This window comes from Furipterus horrens, unplaced genomic scaffold (genome assembly GCF_987537825.1).
Source record: "Furipterus horrens unplaced genomic scaffold, mFurHor1.1.pri manual_scaffold_2, whole genome shotgun sequence".
Lineage (NCBI taxonomy): Eukaryota > Metazoa > Chordata > Mammalia > Chiroptera > Furipteridae > Furipterus > Furipterus horrens.
In genome coordinates this window covers 194,003,334-194,025,405 of record NW_028327172.1, presented here as the reverse complement: position 1 = coordinate 194,025,405, position 22,072 = coordinate 194,003,334, and the positions used below count along the sequence as shown (strand labels likewise).

General features: G+C 40.4%; 2 protein-coding genes across 2 annotated transcripts in view; one reads left to right on the top strand and one right to left on the bottom strand.

The window, feature by feature from the left end:
- LOC150020228 (WD repeat-containing protein 19) overlaps positions 1-1,250 on the top strand; it is a 71,869-nt gene extending 70,619 nt beyond the window's left edge. The window contains exon 37 of the mRNA XM_090266980.1: positions 933-1,250. The gene's annotated coding sequence lies outside the window, so the exon portion shown is untranslated. The remainder of the gene's footprint in view (positions 1-932) is intronic.
- Positions 864-20,368, bottom strand: LOC150020227 (replication factor C subunit 1-like). Its single transcript, XM_090266981.1, has 13 exons — positions 19,969-20,368; positions 18,218-18,327; positions 16,791-16,905; positions 15,378-15,469; positions 15,035-15,172; positions 14,805-14,900; positions 14,584-14,682; positions 12,923-13,077; positions 12,678-12,795; positions 11,121-11,266; positions 8,350-8,563; positions 5,023-5,214; positions 864-3,917 (listed from the first exon to the last, which is right to left on the bottom strand). Exons 1-13 carry the CDS (start codon positions 20,366-20,368, stop codon positions 3,837-3,839), a joined length of 1,956 nt encoding a protein of 651 aa, XP_090123107.1. The 3' UTR covers positions 864-3,836.
- Between the last annotated feature and the right edge of the window lie 1,704 nt (positions 20,369-22,072).

The following is a 22,072-nucleotide window of genomic DNA, read 5'->3' as shown; positions in this document are numbered from 1 at the left end:
ATCCAGCATGAAAGTCTCTTCCAAGCTTGTAAAGTTCAAGGATGTGCATGAAGTTTATATGCAGATTTTGGAGTAGTCCCCTTTCCAGGATATTCTCCTTCACATTTCAGTACTTTTGGCAGCCTCAAACTCTTCTGTGACTCTTCAAACTAGTAAGGTTATGACTTCCCTGTTCTAAGCTCAGCCATTCCCTGCCTGAAGGACTTGACCTCAGGTGAAAAGCCACCTAAGGATCTTACCCAGGAGGGTTCTCTTCTTTCAAGGGTTGACATCTTTCCAATTCCTACATACTTTTGGTTGCTGTAGTTATTTATAAACTGAGGGCAAAATATTATCTATGGGAGGATTAATTTGCAACTCTGTCATTTCCAAAGTAGAACCTTGTTTGTATTTTTTTTAATAATCTATGTAGACTCTGGAGTCTACACTTGAGTGAAATTAGAGCTTTAGACCATGGTATCATAGTTACTTGCAGATATGCCTCAGTGCATGATTATGCACAACTTTTCACAAGTGTTACTCTAAGCATTTTGTTATACAAGGAGTAAATACAACAGCTTGTTGAAGCTGTTGTTCACTGACTCCTTTTAGATGAGGAATCCTTAAAAATCATTTCATTAAAAAAAGTTTTTTTCTATACAGATTGCTGAGCACTTACCTTGTATATTCTCGTTCTTCCCCGTAAGATGGCTATTGTCATGCTCACTTTATAACAGAGCTTCAACAGCTTGACCACCATTTTAGTCATCTGCGAGGCCAAGACTGAACTGCAGTGCTGTGCACCAACTAAAGATTTCTACCTTGAATCTAGTGATCCTTCTCCACATACCATAAATGAGCCAAGTTCTTCAGTGTGCATGGCTTTATTACTAAATGCCAGCTGTTACTTGAAACCCTTCTAAGAGCATCTGGGTTTATTTTGTTCTTTCTAGATATGTTCCTGAGAAGATAGCATTTTACCACAAGAGGCTGTGTTTATACCCTGGTGGATTTGGAGATTGTCCTTCCTGGGTACAGAAGAAAAGACAAAGGTGACCTTTCCAGGTTGCCACTTCCACCTTCTATAGAGTGACAAGTGGTAACATACAATATTGCTGTTTATTACACTTTATATATCTCCTCTTCAAAGTCTTACATATTATATGCTCCGCACTGTTAATAGTAACCTATGACATAATTGTAAGTATTCAGTTTTTTTAATAATGTTTATATTTTGAAGTGTGTCTTTTAAAATAAAATTGTTAACTAGACATTTGTAATGTTTTTCTGGATTTGGAGACAGAAAGGAAGGTAACTTTGAGCACTTGTAAGTTTGAAATGAGAAGTTTGCACAAATCAAAGCTATGTAGTGGAATCAGTCCTTAAATAAAAACACCAAAAATCACTAAAATCAAATATATGAGAGAATGACACTAAAAGCTTGTAGTCATTATATAGTCCTGGGTTGTTACACTGCATACTATGGAACTGCTGTTGAAAATTAAATCATTTAACTCCCCTAACGACATACATTATTCAGAATCTTCCCCAAGGTGGTGAGAGCATTCATCCCCCGTATCACATACCACATGCTTCTCAGACACAACATACTTCTCCTACATGCTTCCTTGCCATCCAAGACCAATGTAACTAAAGTCTAAGCAGCTAACAGAAATGAGTAATGTAGCCTAACTTGGAATGTTTCAGATGATACGACTTTACAATATGGCTACCAGCATCGTGAACACTACAGAGGTACCTACAACCCCGGGGAGAATTCGAGTGCCAACCATGTTTCCTAGTATCCAAGTATCCACATGCATGATGCCTCCAGCTTGATCTCTTCTGCCCTCCTGAAGGCTAGCTAGAGAACAGGCCAGAGACTTAACCTTCCGAAGTGACACAATACAGGTCACTATCAGCGAGCCCACCCCCAGTCTCCTTGTTTTTCTGTTACCCCTATAGGGATATTATAAGGATAGAGGAATAGGAGCTATAGGCACTTGGGATCTGTGAGTGTTAAGTACATACAACAGCTCACTCCTTGTTCATGAACTGCCAAAATTTAACAAGAGAAAGGACATAGTAGTTTGTTATAGATTACAAGATGGCAAATATTCAATGCATCTCCAAAAAAGCAAGTATGCAGTTTTTGCTGCAAAGATGATGTATGGCACCTAGTACCTCCAGTAAGGATTTATTGGTCACTCCAATAAATATACAATCCCAATGCAGACCCCTCTGATTCGCATCCAAACTGCTGTAGACCCATCAACTCCTCCCCAGCATTAACCTCATGAGGGCTTCAAAGAGAAATCAAACAGACCCATTTTGTTATTTTTAAAGGGCATATTTACAATCTCTAGTTCTAAAAGAAAAGTTATTTATCTTATACACAAATTATGCCAATCGTGTATAAAGCATTTATCATTAAAATCATAACAAGTAAGACACTATTCCTTGTTCTGACTGCAAGGACATTATAGTCCTTTCCTGGGGAGTACAGGGCCAGGTAGGAAGACATGCCTTGCACATCCAAAAGCAGCAGAAATAGTAGGAAGTTGTGTAAGAAACTCATGCTCACCCCCACTGGTTAGGTGAGGCAGTCATCGATGAAGGAAGCCCTCACTGAAGCAGAAGTTTCAAGCCAGGCTTCCACAAAGCGCGGGGCGGGGCTGGAGAGGCACAGGCTGAAGGCAACGTTTTTCCCATAAGGAACTTAATCTACATGAGACATTTTTCACACGATAAATACACTTCAAATGTATATCTCACCTTCCCAACAAGACTCAGTTCCTTGGAGGCAGGAATCATTATCCTGATTTTACATTCCTTTTACACATTTAGTCTGAGCATTTACTGGCAAGATTAAAAAATAGCTAGACACCTAAATTCTAGGCTAGTTCCACAGCCTGCGGGCCACTCAGCAAGTATGTTAAAGTCTAAAATCCCAATAGGGCTTGTGGAATCCATCACAGGACACAACCAGATCTCCCACAGACAGAGGAAACAAAAGCCGGTGTTCATTTTGTCCAAAGCCAGAAAGAAACAGACAAAGAGTCTAACCTACTCTAGGCCCCACTGGTTTGGACCTAATGGGCTGAGACCCTGGAAGGGAAAGAATGACTAGCGATCCTTCTGCAGCCACCCACCCCTCTAACAATAGCAGAGGCCTCACCATAAACCTCACAGCAGAGAGGTGGTCAGCACTCATAGCTGTAACAGCTTCAGAGTTCTAACTCTTTCAACTGCCGAAGTTATGTTCCCCACAACCGGTTAGTAGTAAAATTAACTTTTTTTAATCCAATCCTTTGCAAATTAATAAGGAAAGTCATGTACCAACGTAATATTTTACTGTACAAGATGACAATCTTAAGAATTTGTACATGTATCATGGAACTTTTTTATTCCTAATTTATATTTTGCAAGATACTTGGCAATGTATAAAGAATACCCAGTTCTAGGTGGTGACTGTTTTGTATTATGATTTATTTACAAAATTTCACCACATAATAGTGACTACCTTTAAAAAAGTCAGCACTGATCCTATGAAGGCCATCAGAATAAATTGCTAAGCTTACAAAAGTCGCCTTAGTACCACTGTTCTCAGGCACGTTGCAGCACAATCTAATGAGACTGACATGGGACAGTGGAGGGCCTGGGCAGTCCTATGAACCTCTGTAAGAGGCATACGTTAGCCTACTGGTTCCATCTTGCTAGCTGTACCACCACTTACTTATAATGGGACCACTCAGTTGCCCCATTAGCTTTCCTTTGGAAAAACAAGGCATCCTCTAGACCAGCTAGACTGGTCAACAGGGTGAGTACAAAGTGACTGTCAGTAGTGAAAAATGGTTTCATTTCTTTGAACTTTTTCCTTTTCCTTTTCTGGACTCATCTTTTTCTGATTTTGAAGGCTTTGAAGACTTTGTCTTTTTCTGTTGGGAGGAAAAGATACACAAAACAGTTAATAGCTGTGTTTATGAGTAAATGAAATAAGTTCCTCTATATACTTCCAAGAAACACTTGGGCTAGCTGTAGCCTTTAAAAGTTAGCAGTAAAAACTAAAAAGCTATTTAGAATCTAGAACTCAGATATGTTCCCTATGTATGCAGTTTCTTGGATTTAGAACAAAGGTATATTTAGGAGACACAAAATAAGCAAGACAATTTACAAACAGGGTATAAGACTTTTCAGATTCAAGAGTCTAAACGCATTCAGTTTGAGGAGACAGGAGAGACAACCCCTTATGTGTACATAAGACTAAAGCAGGGAGAGAGCTACACTATTCCTGCGTATACAAAACCAAAGTGAGGGGCAAGGCCCTGGCCAGGTAGCTCAGTTGGTTAGCGTGTCATCCCAATATGCCACAGTTGTGGGTGCAATCCCCGGTCAGGGCACACAAGAATCACCCAGTGAATGCACAAGTGGTTGGAACAGCAAACTGATGTCCCTCTGGCACTGTCTGTCTTCCTATCTCTCTCTTTAAAAAAATCAATTTTAAAAAAAGTGAGGGGCAAGAATGATATGCTCACAAGAGAGGAGAATACACACTACATTCCTTTGCCTCAGCCAATGGCAAACACTGGGCTGATACTATAAATGATTTTAATCTGTCCTAGGAAAAACAAGGATATTTTGCTCTAAAAACCTTCTATAGGCAGTTCAATGGCTATTGCAAAACACAAGAGGAGGAAGAAATGGTTTCATTGAAAATGCTTTCCTTGGTTGTGCTGTGAAGAAAATGTGTGTCTGTGGGTAAAGCACAAACCAATGACCAAAGAAATAAAAATCAGCAAATGTCCATCAATATGATTTCTTGCTATTTGGGTCTTCCATATTACATGAAGCTAACTGTTAATAAAAATGAAATCTATACCTATATACCCTCAACTGTGATGAACAAAAAACTTAAAAGTATTTTAACAACTTTACTTACTAAACAGGCTCTGAATAATTTCTGAAGGCAAATAATACACAAAAAAAGATAAATTATTTTGAGGGAGTATCATAGGTTTTCCTCTCTGTAACTTAAAATGCTACCTTGATCATAGCATCAGTTTCCATAGAGTCTTGATCTTTCTCATCAGTTTGAGAGTCATCTTCATTTAACTCTTCATTGTACTCAGAATCCAGTGTGGGGCCTGTGCTGTGTCTGGATGTCTTTACCGCCTGAATTGAGTACGGAATAAGGTGGACTCCCTTATTGTAAGCTCTCGTAAAGGCTGCCTTCACCTAAAGAAAAGAAATGGAGTTTTTAAAAATCTGAGTGCCAAGTAGTCCGTTTGAACTCTGTAGGCCTAAAGGCTTTGAAAGACCCTGGAAGCCCCTTGAAATTGTTTGCAAAATATTTATGCATATACATGTATGTGTTCGTATATATAAAAGCATTTTTCTGTGGACAAGTTTCATATTTTTCATGATATTCTTAATAAGAGTCCATGACTCAAATAAGAATCGGTGTTTGGAAACTTTAAGGCAGGCAAAGAAAAGTCACTGTAAGTCATCATTTTTACCTATTCAATGGTCTGCAGTTCTACAAAATGACACGCAAAGTTAGTGAGCAATCAATAAATAATCAAAAAAAGGCTCACAATAAGGTACAAGTTAAAGCTGGCCTTTAATTACCCCAAAATAACTTCACTAATAGTGGTTACTTCAGTATACTAAGTAACCTGAAAAGCCTTAACATCGGGTTTCTAATAATTGCAGGAGTGGTCCATGAGCTCTTAACTGTAGATGTCTCAACTGTAGACGTCTCTTGTGAGAAATCACTGCAACCATTGAATCAGGTCAAAATCATGGAGAAGGCAAGCCAGAGAATGTCTTCTTAAACAGCACCAAATAAACACGCACAAGAGTGAGGTATTTGATACTATGTATTCATGTTATGTCACTACAGATTGTTCGTGCTCATTAATAAAGAAAGTAGGGGGATGTACGATTACATAACAGATTGTCCAATGGGAATACTGAATCTACAGATCAGACCGACTACGAGTAAAAATCCTCAGCCAGTAAACACTTCTTTTCCTAATGCATTACTACCACCTCCTGTTACTTCACTTGGCTCATCCCACCCTTATTCATAAGGAATACATTTATATTAGTTCCTAAGCTTTTCACGTCTTGCTTTTCACTCAGCTTAAAGCAAAGATAAACATACAAATTATAAAGTCGAATCCAGAAGTCTTTTTTTTTAAGTATATTTTATTGATTATGCTATTACAGTTGTCCTAATTTTTTTCCCTTTGCCCCCCTCCAACCAGCAACCCGCTTCCCTTCAGTAACCCCCCTTAGTTCATGTCCATGGGTCGTGCATATAAGTTCCTTGGCTTCTCCTTTCCTATACTATTCCTAACATCCCTTTGTCTATTTTGTTCCTATCAACTATGCTTTTTATTCCCCGCACCTTTTCTCCCATTCTTCCCCTTCTCCCTCCCAGCTGATAACCCTCCAATGATCTCCATATCTAGGATTCTGCTCCTGTTCCAGTTGCTTGCTTAGTTTTGTTTTTGTTTTTTAGATTCAGTTGTTGACAGTTGATTTATTGTCATTTTAATGTTCATAGTTTTTATCTTCTTTTTCTTAAATAAGTCCCTTTAACATTTCACATGGCTTGGTGACGATGAACTTAAGCTTTACCTTGTCTGGGAAGCACTTCATCTGCCCTTCCATTCTAAATGATAGCTTTACTGGATAGAGTAATCTTGGTTGTAGGTCCTTGCTTTTCATCACATTGAATACTTCTTGCTTGCAGTTTCTTTTGAGAAATCAGCTGATAGTCTTATTGGAACTCCTTTGTAGGTAACTCTCTGCTTTTCTCTTGCTGCTTTTAAGATTCTCTCTTCACCTTTAACCTTTGGCATATTAATTATGATGTGTCTTGGTGTCTTGTGTGGTCCTCTTTGGGTCCAACTTGTTTGGGACTCTCTGTGCTTCCTGGACTTGTATGTCTATTTCCTTTGCCAAATCAGGGAAGTTTCCTTTCATTATTTTTTCAAATAAGTTTTCAATTTCTTGCTCTGACTCTTCTCCTTCTGGCATCCCTGTGGTTTGGATGTTGGCACTTTTGGAGATGACCCAGGGTCTTATGGTCTCTCGGGTTTTGTGTTTTTTGTTTTTGTTAGTTTTTAGAATTCTTGTTTCTTCATTCTATACTGGTTGACTTATTTATTTCTTCCTTATGTTCCAATTCATTGATCTGAACCCCAGCTTATTTCTCTTCACTATTGGTTCCCTGTGGATTTTTCTTTATTTCACTTAACGTAGCCTTCATTTCTTCTATTATGCATTTGCTGTACTAAATGAGTTTCCTAAGCATCCTTATCACCAGTGTTTTGAACTCACATCTGATAGATTGGCTATCTGCACTTCACTGAGTTCTTTTTTTGGAGTTCTGATCTGTTCTTTCATTTGGGCCACATTTCTTTGCCTGCTCAATTTGGAAGCCTCCCTGTGTTTGCTTCTGTGTATTAGGTAGAGCTGCTTTGACTCCCTGTCTTGGCACCTGTTACATTGTACGGGGCGGAGCCTTAGGTATTCATCAGTGAGCGGCAACCCACTTCACTGCTTTGTGGCGCTGTATGTGGGGGAGGGGTCAGAAAGGGAACAATGCCACTTGCTCAGCACTTACCCCTTTCCAGTCACTTCACTCACTTCCCACATGTGACTGGCACCCCTCTAGCTGTTTAGCTGCGGCCCTTGTGGTGGTTCCCAGAGTGGGTGGGTTTGTGTTCATTCTGTGAGGGCCCTCTAAACACTCTCCTGAAAGACAAGCAGTTTCTTCCACTGCCCTAACCCCTACTGGTTTTCACAGCTAGAAGCTATGAGGCTTTATTTTTCCGGTACTGGAACCCTGGGCTGCGTAGTCTGGCCTGGGGCAGGGATCGCTCCCCAGGTGTCCCTCCCAGCTTTTATCTGCCACATGTGAACGTGAGATTGCCCTTTTTACCTGTCGCCACCGCAACACATCCTCTCCACCCCAGCTCCCATCTCCACCCCTCCTAACCATCTGGATGAATATTTCTTCTTTAAATCCTTGGTTGTCAGACTTCTATATAGTTCAATTTTCTGGCAGTTCTGGTTGTTTTTTTTGCTTTGAGATTAGTTGTGATCCTTCTTAGGGCTGTGCCAGGAGGCAAAGCGTGTTTATCTATGCCTCCATCTCAGCTGGAAATCCTCAAATCCACAAGTCTCTTCTTAATATTGTACTCAAATAATACATTTGGAACGCATAGGCCATAAGAAGCAAAAAGCACTGAAGGAAGAAAACTAAACCTTTTAAAGCATGTAAACACCTCTGAAGTATTCCCAGAAGAAACCTGGTAATTACAAAGTGATGGAGAACCAGTGGGTTATACAAGTTACCTTGGAATCCAGCTTGGAGAAGGGACTAGGCTTGCCTCCCCAGCTGCTAATTTCCATGATATTCTCAAAGTCTTCTTTCATCAAATAATATGCATCCATAAGGGCAACAACATCCTGTACTCCTTCTACCCCTTGTGAGGTCAAGGGCTGTACAAGTGCATCCCTTATATGTGACAGATAATCCATATTTATAGTCCTTTTGCTGGAGTAAGTTCTTAAACCAAAACAAAAGAGACACACCTGTAGTTAATGGAAAACTACCACCAATTCAAGTCACAGTGTGCGTATCAACAGAGTTAATCTGATGGAGTTCAATCACTTTTAATAAAGTTCAATGGAATGCCTACTGTCCAACAGCTGGTGTAGAGAAAACTCAGTGCTACTCCACCAGAGTGATACATAGATTCCAATGTGCTCAAGGGGAGCTTTCTATTTTCCTGGATCAGAGAACGCAAAACACAAACATAGGTTCTCCTCCCACTCTACTACTAGGGCCCAGGCAACGAAAGTGTCTCTATGTGCTCATACTTCTCATAGCCAAAGATCACTCACTCCCAGTTCCAAATACTAAAAGCATCAGTAAAACACGGGGAGATTTCCTGCCTGAAGTGCCCTGCCACCTCCTAATAAGGGTCTTAAACACCTTTGCATATAACATACAAAATTACATATGAAAATGCTTCCCTTGCATTTCCTAATGCTGTTACTCTTAAATTTTTAGTGCTAGAGCAGGGTTTTTCCCAAATATTTTTTTAAAAGAACCTGCAGAGAATGTTCCTGCAGAGTCACAAGGTGGTCCACACACGGGCCAGGAAAAGACTTAGGGAAATAGCCTCTGATCGGCTGAGAACTAGAATGTTACCATGAAAGGGCTTTTTTCTCCTTAAATGTAACTTAAATACAGAAAATAGTTGAACAAAATAGTATCTCTAATGTCACCACCCTAAATCTTCCCAACCCAGCTGCCTCCATCTTCAAACCAGGCAATTATATATGTGTGTGTACTTTAAAAAAGAGACCTCAAAAGCTGATGGTTTCAGAACCGACATTAAAATCAGAAAGGATGGGATGATGAACAATACAGTGTACAGATGATGTGTTGTAGATTTGTGCACCTGAAACCTGTATATCTTGTTAATCAGTGTCACCCCAATAAATTCAATAAAAAGAAAACAATAAACGGAAAGGAAATGAAAGGTCCTTTTAAAGATTACCTATGGGTCCTGCTCCTGCCTTCAGGTAACTGAATGTCTGAATCACAAGAACCCACATAGCTCTATCAGAAGTCTAGAACCTTGCCCCACAATTGTTTTATTAACTAGGCAAAGAATTCAAACAATGCTCCTATTTTAAATTCACCCATTTCCTCTAGAGTCCCCTGTAATCGAACATACCAGTACTTGAAGACAAGTATAAGTCAATGAGCTACAGTGCCCAGGACAATCATGAAAGCTTTTCTAAAATTATTCTCATAATTTGTTATGTATTTGTTACCTTCTAGCAAAATCATATAACAGTAAATCTAGAAAAGTCTAAAGGGTTCTCATCCTTAGAAATGTATTACTTCCCCTAAAATTATACTTGACCTTGAGTGCATTTGGCAAGAAATCAAGATCGAAGCTTTCAGATTCTCAAAGGCATCTATGACCCAAAAAAGGTTAAGAGTAATAAAATCACACTTTCTCATTTTTAAAGATAAAGAGAAACCTGGCCTATAAAAGTTCTGTGGCTTAATCAGGGTTTAAAAATTAAGTAGGAACATTCTAATTTACTTTAAAAAATTGAGAAACTCACTACAGATGTCCTTGATGATGACAGTGGCCTGTATATGACTCCTTAAGAAACAGTTACAGTAGTTCCTCTCTATATCGCGGTTCACTTATCACAGGCTCACTGTATCACGGGATTTTTAAAAATATTATTTATCGTGGATTTTTCGCTATATTGCGGGATTTTGCGGTACTATATATGTATGTTGTTAAAGTTATGTAGGTTTAAGAGTGTAGAATAAATGTAAGGTTCCTACTTTGCGGGGGTGGGGGGTGTCTAGAACGTAATACCCGCGATAAGTGAGGGAACACTGTATTCAGCAATTTTATGTGCCAGATGAGTAAGCCTCAGTTCCTACCACCACAGATGTTCAGTCAAATGGGAAAAGGGGACAGACACAGAAAAGGACAGCCATAAAACAACACAGAAGCCCAGGGCTCAAAATCTATATGAGCACAACAAGAGCATCCAAGCAGACAGCCCTGGGGAAGAGTGAGGCATGACCCTTAAACTTCTCCAAGCACACTGGTTTTCCATTATCTGAGTATCCACTTCCTGTATAAATTAAACTGTACGCCCTATCCCAAATGGCTAGGATAGGTAAAAACTAGTTCATTTATTCAAATAGTTCCCTTTTCCAATTAAATTACTCTGAAGCAAAGATATTTTATATGCCTACTAATAATAGGCATGGTCACTATAACAATAAATAATAGCACTATCTCAGATATATATAGTTTTAAATTTTATCTTAAGAGTTATGACACATCTACCACCTGGCATTACTCTTCCAAAGTATTCTTTTAAGTGATAAATGTGTTATAATGATTATGGATAATAAAATGGAGTCTCACAAGATAAAAAGAACTTATTCAGGGTCATTTATCTAGTTAGCAATAAAATCAAATTAAAATATAAATCTTTTGACTAACTCTATCCTTATCAGAAAAAGGCTACATACACTACACTGATAAAATACCAGAAACGGAGTAACCACGTACCTGAGACTCATATGCAGTGCGAGGTCCTGAATAAGACGATCGTGTTTGCCTGTAGACGAGTGCTTACCCAGCCAGCTTGGGAAGGTGGGAAACTGGCTCAGGGAACCCCTCATTAACTCTCCGGGAAGAACGCTAGCATAAATGGCCTGAAAAAACCAAGTGCAGACCACACTTTAAATTCTGTACGAAGTTGCTTCCTTAGCAGCAGCTGGCTTCCAAGCAGTCTCTGTCTGGGAAGGGAAGCCACACTGTCCCACGTACCTACTTCCAGAGCAGTCAGGCCCTTTCCCTCCATCTCTGACCTGTGGGTGTGGGAAACGTCCCAGGGAAAACATCTCATTATGGTTAATACCTTGGTCCACAACACGTATGGCCCAGAGAGATCATCTTGCCAACTCAGCCTCCTCAGCCAACTGACCTCAACACACCAGTTACCTGGTGGAGGCCACTGTCACAGAAGAGACTTTTTTCAGAGGAGCATGACTGTCTTTAACACGAGCTACTAATGGCATAGGTGCAGCAAAGCATGAAAAGTCTATAATCATCAGAGAATCAAGTCAACTGACACTTGAGAAAAGTAAAAAAGGGTATCCTTAGATATCTCTATTTCAAAGGTTTTCAGTTTTTTAAAGGCTGGAATTATACATAAACTTTGTATCCTGCTTTATTCTAATAACTGAGTTTTTCATATTAATCTTTAAAAATAAAGGTGGCATAATGTTCTAATCAAGAGAATTTACCATAATTCATCACTCTCCTGTTGCTGGACATGGGGATTTTGTCCAATTTTTTGCCATTGGCCCTAATGATTGAGGGAATATTTTTGTACATTAAGCTTTTCTGTGTTTGAAATTATTTTTTAAGATAAATTCTCAAAAGCACAATTACTAGGTTAAAAAATGAACACTTTTAAAACATGAGGAAGAATTATTTATCTCCAGAACAAGTGTTTTTTGTTTTTTTCAAGCAATGTGTGGTAGGACTGAGAGAAGAGCAGGCCACGATAAGTCCCTTATTATTCAGGCCAATAATACTGTATAAATACGTAAAACTCAAACAAGAACAAATACTCCTAATTATGAATGTTTACAAAACTATTCTGAGTAAAAGATATCAACTGAAATGAAGTACCCAATACAAATCTACCTCTTTAGCAAAAGAGAAGAAAATCAAAATCCAGGCATCAGAAAGTGGCTGCTGCCTGTCTGGCTGCACTTCTTCAAGGAGAAGCTACTTAGGAATCATCTGAGAGAGCCAAGAATGACAAAAAAGAAATAGATTCTTAAGGTAACATAGAGGAAATGACACTTCTGACTCACATCTCAATTATGACCAAAATCTAATGTTATTTCCATATGTCTATTTACATAAAAATATTATAAACCACTGAAAAATAATGCCAGGTTAACAAGCAGACTATAGTGACCACAGAGCATTTTCATCTACAACACGCTGCATTTTAGCCCTAACAGCCGTAAGGTTTATCCCGTATTTTAACTAACCACAGGAGCTAGAAGCAACTTCGCTCTCCCGAATGGAAGCAGAGCCTGGGCTTACTTGTGTGGGCAGGAGACTCCAGTTCTGCTGACTCCGGATCTGCCGGTCCACTAGGTCACCATCACATATGCTATCTGCTGCTCTGCTTAACAGCATCAAGTGCTTCTTCATGTCACCCCTGCAGGATATAAGCCAGACTGGATCACAGCCCTGTCCACACTGCACACCCCTCCCTCTCAGTTCCTTGGCCTTCACAGCGCCGGGGAGGGGTGTACTTCTAACCCTCACCAGCTCTGAGAACTCACCCTGCGGCTACAGGCTTCACGTGTATGTAGTTCTCCTGGACAAAGAGGGGCGCTATCGAATAATCGTGAAAAAAGAGATCTGATTTGTCCACAAGTGACATATGTGCAGTCTCCTCTCCAGCTGCAAACACCTTCCGGGCAACATCAAAGGGGCCCTAAAAAGAAAGAGGGACACTCCTAGTAGAAGCGCCACTACGCAGATGCTGACAAAGATGTGCAGCAATAGGAACTCTCATTCACTGCTGGCAGGAATACAGAGTGCTGCCGGCTGGAAGTCCGTTTGGTGGTTTATTATAAAACCAAACATACTCTCCACCATACTCTCCCGTAGTTGTGCTCTTTGTATGTACACAAATGAATTAAAAACTTGTATCTCACACACACACACACACACACACACACACACACACACACCTGCACATGGATGTTTAGCAGCTTTACTCATAATTGCCACAACTTGGAAGTTATCCTTCAGTAGGTGAACAGATAATCTGTGGTACCCCCAGACAATGGAATATTATTTAGCACTAAAAAGAAATGAGCTATCAAGCCATGAAAAAACATGGAGGAAAAGTTAAATAAATATTATTAAGTGAAAGAAGCCAATCTGAAAAGGCTACCCAGTATGATTCCAACTATGTAACATTTCCAAAAAGGTGAAACTATGGAGACCATAAAAAGATTGGTGATTGCCAGGGGTGAGGGGGAAGGGGTGGGATGAACAGGCAGAGCACAGAGGATTTTTACTCTGCTACCATGGCAGATGCATGTCATTATACATTTCTCAAAGCCCATAAAATGTACAACACTATGGACTTTGGGTACTAACAATGTGTTAATGCAGGTTCATCAGTTGTAACAAAGGTACCACACTGGCAGGGGTACTGAGAGTAGAGAAGGCTGGATATGTGTGCAGACAGGAGGTATATGGAGAATCTGTTTTAACTTGGCTGTGAATCTAAAATTGCTCTAAAAAATGTAATCATTTTTTTAAAAGGTGAGAATGAAAACACTGCTCTAACTGTAACAATTTCTGACTAGTGGCTAGGTGAAATAGGACACAAGAGATAACTGATAAGACCTCTAGTTTCAGAGAGATTATTAAACTATAAACCATTGAGAACGGATTATTCTGAACAGTTGCAAAACCACTGAAAACACGAATGAAATCCATATGCCAAGGACTCTGAAGAAGCCCTTTTAGAATTATTGAAGCATGTATAATTTAAAACTTCCCCTTCTCAAAATTTTCAATATACACTGAAAAATTTCATTTGAATTAGAAACATTTTTAGCAGCTGTATCTCTTATTATAAATATCCAGCCCTGACCAATGTAGCTCAGCTGGTTGGAGCATTGTCCTGTAAAGTGAAAGGCTGTGGGTTCAATTCCTGGTCAGGGCACAAACCTAGGCTGTGGGTTTAATACGTCAGGTGCATACGGGAGGCAACTGATCGATGTTTCTCTCACATCAACGTTTCTTTCTCTTCTTCTTCTTCTCTCCCCCCTCCCCCCACACCACCCCCTTCCTCTCTCTCTAAAAGCAAAATGTCCTCAGGTGAGGATAATGAAGAAAGAAAGAAAGAAATATCCACAGGTTCCACAGGTGTGTCAAGGAACTACAGAACAAGAATTAACTAACAAACAAAAACTCATTTTACCAGTTTGATATCCTTTTTGGCTCTATGAGAATCCGCCTTGGCTTGGTCATAGGTTAGTGCCTTGCTCTGTGCACACCACATACTCAGATTATGTAAAACCTAAAAGAATCACAAATAAGACACTGTCAAATGGGACAAAACAGCCACTCCCACTCCCCAAAAGGTTGAAGGCATCAATTCAAAAGAATTATCAATTGTCATACGATATATATTTAATTTACCTGTCTGATATCTTGATTGGCTCCCAAAATTATTTCATTCATAGCCGGAGGAGGAACCTTCAAACCCTCTTTAAATGCAATAGACATCATAGCAGCCTAAAAGGAGAATCTTCAATGATTTTTTTAAACTTATATAATCAGATATTTAAAAAATATTTATCAGATACTTTTAAAACTGACCCTTCAATAAATAGAATAACGTGATGGAAAAAAAATTCCAAACACCATACCTTAATCTGTTCAACCCGAGGTCTTTGAAAACGAAGATCAAAACAATGATGAACCAAAGAGCGAATCTTGGGATGATTTCTATCATTGCACATACAAATAATGGGAATTTTTGTATGCTTTATCAGACCAATTAATTCCTAAAAGGCAAATTTGCAACACAAAAATAATTATTTAAAAAAACAAAATACCATGCAATGCATATATTTTCAGTTTTAAAAACCTCCTCAGCAACATGGTTTAATTGTCAAACTTATCACAGCATAATAATTAGTTCTTTATATTTTTCGTGGAAAAAAAATTAAAATCAACAGTAAAACTGCAAAAATATAATGCTTCCATTACCTGAATTCCACCCCTGTCCTCACTGCCCGCCATGCCATCTACTTCATCCATGATGAGGGCGTGCTTCCTGCTCATGGGAGAGGCTGCTCCACCTGACCCCACGTGGAGAAGCAGAGGGATGAGACAGAAACAGAAGAGCCATTGTTCAAACACTGCCGCTTTATAAACAATTATATAACACACTGTAAACTGAGAAGAACACGTTAAAATCCAAAAGGTACAAGAGTACGCAGTGAGCAGTGTCCCTTCTACCCTGGCCACTGCGGGTACCCAGCTTGCCTCTCCAGAGGCAAACAGTGTGAACAGACTCTTGTATATCCTTTCAGAGCCATTCTACACATGTTAAAAATATGTGTGCATAAAAATATACAGCTGGGTTTGGTCATTTAATATAGTTTTGTGATCTATTCCTCATTATAGATATAGAACATCTCATTTTTCAAGGCTGTTTAATAATGTTCCATCTTACACATGTATCATAATTCACTTAATCTCTATCTATTGATAAAATGTGAAGATTCTTCCGCTATTATAAATCGCACTAAGTGAATATCCATGTATATGTCATTTTGCATATTATACAAGTATTAACAATGAACAGAGGAGTTAGAACTTCTGGGTTAGAGGATATGTGGAATTGAATCTTGAGAAATACTGCCAGATTGCCCTGCAGAGTTGTACCAATTTACACTCCCACCAGCCATATATAACAGTGACATTTCCTGAGCAAGTTCTTTTTAACAATGACTTTCTACCATTGAAGTACCAAGAATTCAGGTGACCATGCAATTGACCATAGGTTCCAAATATGCACTATTCAGTCTGTAATGCGGGCATCCCATTTTCCCCATAAACTCTGATCACATCAGACCACTAGCCAACTAGCCATGACCTTCCACACAGTGGTACATACTTCCACACTGTCTTTTCCTCCCCTATTACTCTCGTCTGAAATAACCCTTCTACCCACAGAGGAGCCTCTTCCTCATTCTTCAAGACCCTTCAAGCAAATGTCACCCTTTCCTGGTAGTTGTCCCCAATGCCCCAAATAGAATCACTTCTTCATCTACAGGCCTCTGTCATCTCACTCATCACACTGTATTAAATACAGTTTCTTTGCCCTCTTCACAGGATTCAACTGTGAATCTGCTAAAATCATATGCAAAATACATAAATATATTCATGTGTGAATTTTTATCACATTCTCAGAAATCTCTAATACCTAAAAAAAAAAAAAAAGGTAATTATTGTCCTATTAAGTTACATCAGAGGCTTTTCTTATTCTCTCATTAGCCCCCGGATATGGCAGGGTACCTAGTGTATAGTAGTAATTACTAAACATAGAAATGAACTTGTTTTTCTTACATAACCAAAAACAAACAAACAAAAAAAACAGTTCAGTCAGCCACATACTTGAATAAAAGCCTTTGATGCTGGTATTGTTCAGAGACTCCGCGACAATCTCCTTCAAACTGTTCTTACTCCGGGTATCACTTGCATTCAGTTCCACGTAACTATATCCCAATTCCTAATCAATATATTGGAAACCATTACTATCACAATGTAAATTATTAATCCTCCCCCCCAAAAAAAGAGCAGTTAAGGAAGAAAGAGTGTAGAAAAATCACATAAAGAAACATGGGTAAAAGATGAAGTATGGTAATAACAGACAATGAGATTAACTATAATATGCCTCACAGTCATGAGATTTTTAAAATATCATATTCATACATACCACACACACATAAACACACAGGTTTGGCTGATAAATCACTAACCTAGAAGAACATATTTGAACAAGCAATTTTACTGTTTGCTTCTTGAAGTCTTAAGAGTTAAATATAACCATCCCAAGATTTCAATATCAGATAAAGAATTAATCTATTATAATTGTTGACTTCAAGATAAATAATGAAGTTATTATCATTTTTTTGTCAAATTATCCCTTTATAAAATTGTCCTCTGAAATCATGAAAAACCAAGTTATTCTGGTACCTTTTGCAAAACTGGTCCTCGTAATCATAAAACATTAAAAAGTCTTAACTGAATTCCCGAAAAAGTAATGACGATAATGAAAGAAGAAAAGAGTCATGTTCCCTATTGTAAAGACTACGCAAAAGTATATATTTCTTTGGTTTTTTTAATGTTTATAGAGTGGAAATTTCATAGTTCTTACACAAGCTAAAAATCTGTGCTCTGGTCCCTACAACAAGGATCAAACAAAACCACTAGCTTATGGGAGAGAGGACTGGTAAATCCAGCAATAAATTTAAAATAAGTTCAAAGTCCTTCGTTTTTATCGTTCTGATACTATTTCATGCATCATTTCATACCATTCTGATATACGTCATCTGTGGTTTGCTTTAATGCCTTGTCTTCTCACTGTCTAGAAATGGCAGCCACAGAGACAAGAGCAAAGGCGGGACCCCATATGCCTGGGTTCACAGTGCCACTGTCCTCCTCTCTAAGCCCATTTCATCTGTCACATGAGGATGGTAACGGTACACAAAATTTTTAGAAGAGTATATAAGACATGTGTGTCTATAAGACTAATATCTATGAAATAATCACCCAAAAGCTTAATACACTGCCAGGTACACAAGCAAATATAAGCAAATATTACCTATGATTATAATTATAAATATATTTTTTTTTAAAGAATGAAAATGACAAATATCCCAAAAACCAAAGCAAATTCTAAAGGTTTAATTTCAGGAAGCTATATACACAACAGGTTAAAATATCCGTACACCACATCCACACTCACACACACGTGCACATCCCCTACACATGCCCACGCCTATGGTACCTTTCCAGCCACACTACAAGAGAACACCCACCTGACAAACCAGAGAGGCCGTGGTTGTTTTGCCAACACCTGGAGGGCCTGAGAGCAATGCTGCTTTAAAACTAGAGCCATCATCTTTGCCAGCAAATTTACCAAACTTTGCTGCTGGGAAGAAAAAAGTTCCAGAGTGTTAACCTATACTACCTCACAGAAAACTCAGGATTAATTGTGCATCAATTTAGCATCAAGAACAGCCCTCCAGTTTAGTTCTAAATTCCCAGAATATTTTCTATAAAGTATAAGCAAGAGTTCCCAGAGAGCTTAGTAAAATTCTACTCCCTAGATCACCTCCACCCAAAATAAATTAACTTCTAAAACTCATTAATGTCAGAACTTTGATTTGAAATAATACTTTTATGATTTCCTTTACTACAAAAGCACAGTCCATGGAGCAGGCCACCTGGGCTCCAATCCCAATTCCACCTATCCTGAATGCCATCTCTCACCAGCGGGGAGAAGTGACTTAGCCCCTCTGGCCTGATGGCTTCTTTATGAAATGAGGGTAACAACAGTAATGTGCCTGGAAGGGATGTTGTGCGGATGAACATGCCTGAGCACAGAACACACCTAACATGCCTCAATAAACGTTAGCAAGCATAACTGGTTTACATGATCACAAAAAGAAAAGTGAAATGGAGAGGCAGTGTCTTCAGCCACCATGCACAGCTCTATAGCGTTCTTCGTCCCCTTATGACATGGATACCTGGCACATCAAGGGTACTCACACACACACACACATACACACACAGCTACTGGCAGATTTAAACCTACGGCAGGCATGAGCAAAAGGGACTATGGATCACTGGAAGCCTTCAAGTTTTCTCCAGGCACACAAAGCACTTATGCCCCCTTTTAAGGTCGATTTTGTGGGTGTGGAAAGAGAGACAACTATTACAATTATCTAACTGTTATAAATAAAATAAACTGGCATCATCAGCCAATGCCTAGTGACCACACACACTAAGAGCCAGTTACCCCTTTGTCTTATTTCTTATACAATATCCTCCAGGGTTGCAGCTGAAGCTCAAAAAAAAAAAAAAACAAAAAAACAGTACGAACATCTGTGATCTGAAACCTCAGTTCCAATATTTTGGACATTAAATATATATTGTGGGTGTTCATATTCCATGACAAATACATGGTGAACTAGCACAGAAATTAGAGAAGCTCAGGACTATGAGGCCTACCAGGAACAAACATGCTGCTGGGTTTTGGGGTTGCCTAACCTGTAGGCGTGCCTCGGCATTTTACTTGCACCTTTCCCCCAAGTCTCCTTGGTACTCTGAGCGGTCTTGCTCACGTTTACCTTCAGACCTGGGTACGTGTGCTCTCTCCCAGCCAGCACTCACCTCTCCCTTCCCCTAGCTAACAGCTGCCTGGTTTCCAAGTCTTGGCTTAGACAGCCATTCCTCCAGGGATGAAAGCACACGTCCCCATCCCAGACTGCACCTTTCCACCCCATACTTTACCCCTATCACAGTATTAGCTCATTCCAACTTAACGGCTGGTTCATATGCCTCCCCACGGCCTGTGAGCTCCTTAGGGAGACTGTATTTTGTCACAGCAGCATCTCTGGGATCTAGTACAGCACCTGGGCTCAGAGCAGGTGCTCAGCGAATGCTTGCTGAGAGATGAATGAACCAACTATCAGACTTCCTCACATGTGTGCCACTGAGCAATGATATGGTGACGGACACACACACACACACACACACACACACACGAATGAAGCTGTAAAATCACCGTGTTTCTTGTCTTCGGGTGGACTCTTGTGCCAGTTTTGGAGCCAGCGTAGGAGCTTGTTGGCACAGCTCTGGTCCCCTTGCTGCCCAATTATGGTCTTGAGCGAGGTTGGCTTGTATTTATCCACCCAGAGCAAAGCTGCCACTTGGTTTTCACTGTTGTCATCAGCCAGTTTCCTAGCCCGGCTGTCGCCCTTTGTCTCCTCGGCCACCTGCTCCTCGAAGTCCAGGCCTCTCTGAAACACACTTGTTTCCTTTTTTACAGACTTCATAGAGACGTCCTTCTGGGGAGTCGGTTTGCGCTTTTTGGATTCTGATTCGTTCTTAGTTGGACTACTTTTCCTTTTTCCTTGGTTATTTTTTGGGGGTGTTCTCTGCAATTTGGACTTTCCTTTATTCATCTTGAAAGTTGAAAAAGTGAGGGAAAAAGACACTTGGTGAGATGAATAATTCCCATCCTGCTAAATGTACTCGAGAGGATAATCTGAGATGTCCAAATAAGCTACCCAAGCTGAGGGTGTCTTTTCACAATGGACCCTGTGCTATCTGTGGAAATCATCAGCTCCCAAACTTTATAAAAATCAACAGCAAACACAAATGAAAAGCACCCAAATGCAATTTTTAAAATACATAATCCAATCTTAGTTTGAAAAAGACAAGATAGAGAGATTTTGTTCTAGTTTTCTAAATAGTTAAACGTTAATGCCTCCAAATAATATATACATATGTCAGGTGGGTGCAAGACTTACTGGAAGGTCACTCTGTAAGCTACATAATATCAAACCACCCTGCCGCATTCCATAAACTAATATAATATTGAACGTAAATAGAGACACCCCCTGGCTGGTTTGGCTCAGTGGATTGAGCGTCGGCCTGCGAGCTAAGTGTCGCTGGTTCGATCTTCCAGTCAGGGCACACCAGAGAAGGAAAACTCTGACTCCAAAAAACCTCCGCTGCCTTGCGGCATACCTCTTCAGGGGAAAGGCTAAGGAGAAGGGAAACTCTGACTCCAAACCTCCGCTGCCTTGCGGCATACCTCCTCAGGGGAAAGGCTAAGGGAGTAAACCCCGACAGAAAATCCGGAGCCGGAGTCCCTAAGGCGGTTTGACGTTGTAGTCAACACCGGCAACTCCTGCGGCGCACCTGAAGCCAAGCTGTATTGACTCTGTCTTTCCCCTTGGATCCTTCAGCTGCGAAGAGAGGGGGGGTCTGCTGCATGGGCAACAGCTGGCCCTCCATATCACCCTGCCCAGGCTTTGTAGCTTCACTGGAGAGGACACTCCAGCGTCATCGCAAGATGTCGACTTAACACGGGAGGAGACAGTTACCGGTTATAAGCTCATCCGATTGGCGAAGGAAACGAGCGCCAGGGGTCTCCTCTGACGGTGGGAGAGGTCATCGCACCTCACTGGACAGCTACCGCCCGCCTCAAGCTGGGCAGCCCCCAGCCAATTAGGTGCCGTCTCGCCATGGCTCACCTGCCCCACTGGGTGCGTGGGGATCAGAGAGGCGTCTCTTGAGAAGTGGGCCACAAAACACTCGCACCAGGCAATTCCAAGCAAACAACAAGAAAGAAGCCTCCAGCTCTTCGCCTCGCTAGCTGGAACATCAGGACCATGTGTCCCGGACTTACTGCAGACCTTCCGTGGATCAATGGTGCCAGGAAAACCGCCGTCATCGACAGGGAACTGGCACGACTAAACATCAACATTGCGGCTCTACAGGAGACCCGGTTGGCCGACAACAGAACTATCAGAGAAACCAACTACACCTTCTACTGGCAAGGGAAGTCTCCGGACCAACCAAGACAGCACGGTGTTGGGTTCGCTGTGAAGAACACGCTTGTTAACTCCATAGAGCCACCCACAGGAGGCACAGAGAGATTACTTACCCTCCGATTGTCAACAACTTTCGGCCCAGTCAGCATTCTTAGCGTGTATGCCCCAACCCTCTGCGCCACCACTGAAGAGAAAGAACAGTTCTACCATGCACTGGACGAAGTGTTATCCAAGATCCCCAGAAGTAACGCTCTTTATCTCCTTGGAGACTTCAACGCAAGAGTAGGAGCCGACCACATGGCCTGGCCCACCTGCCTCGGAAATTTT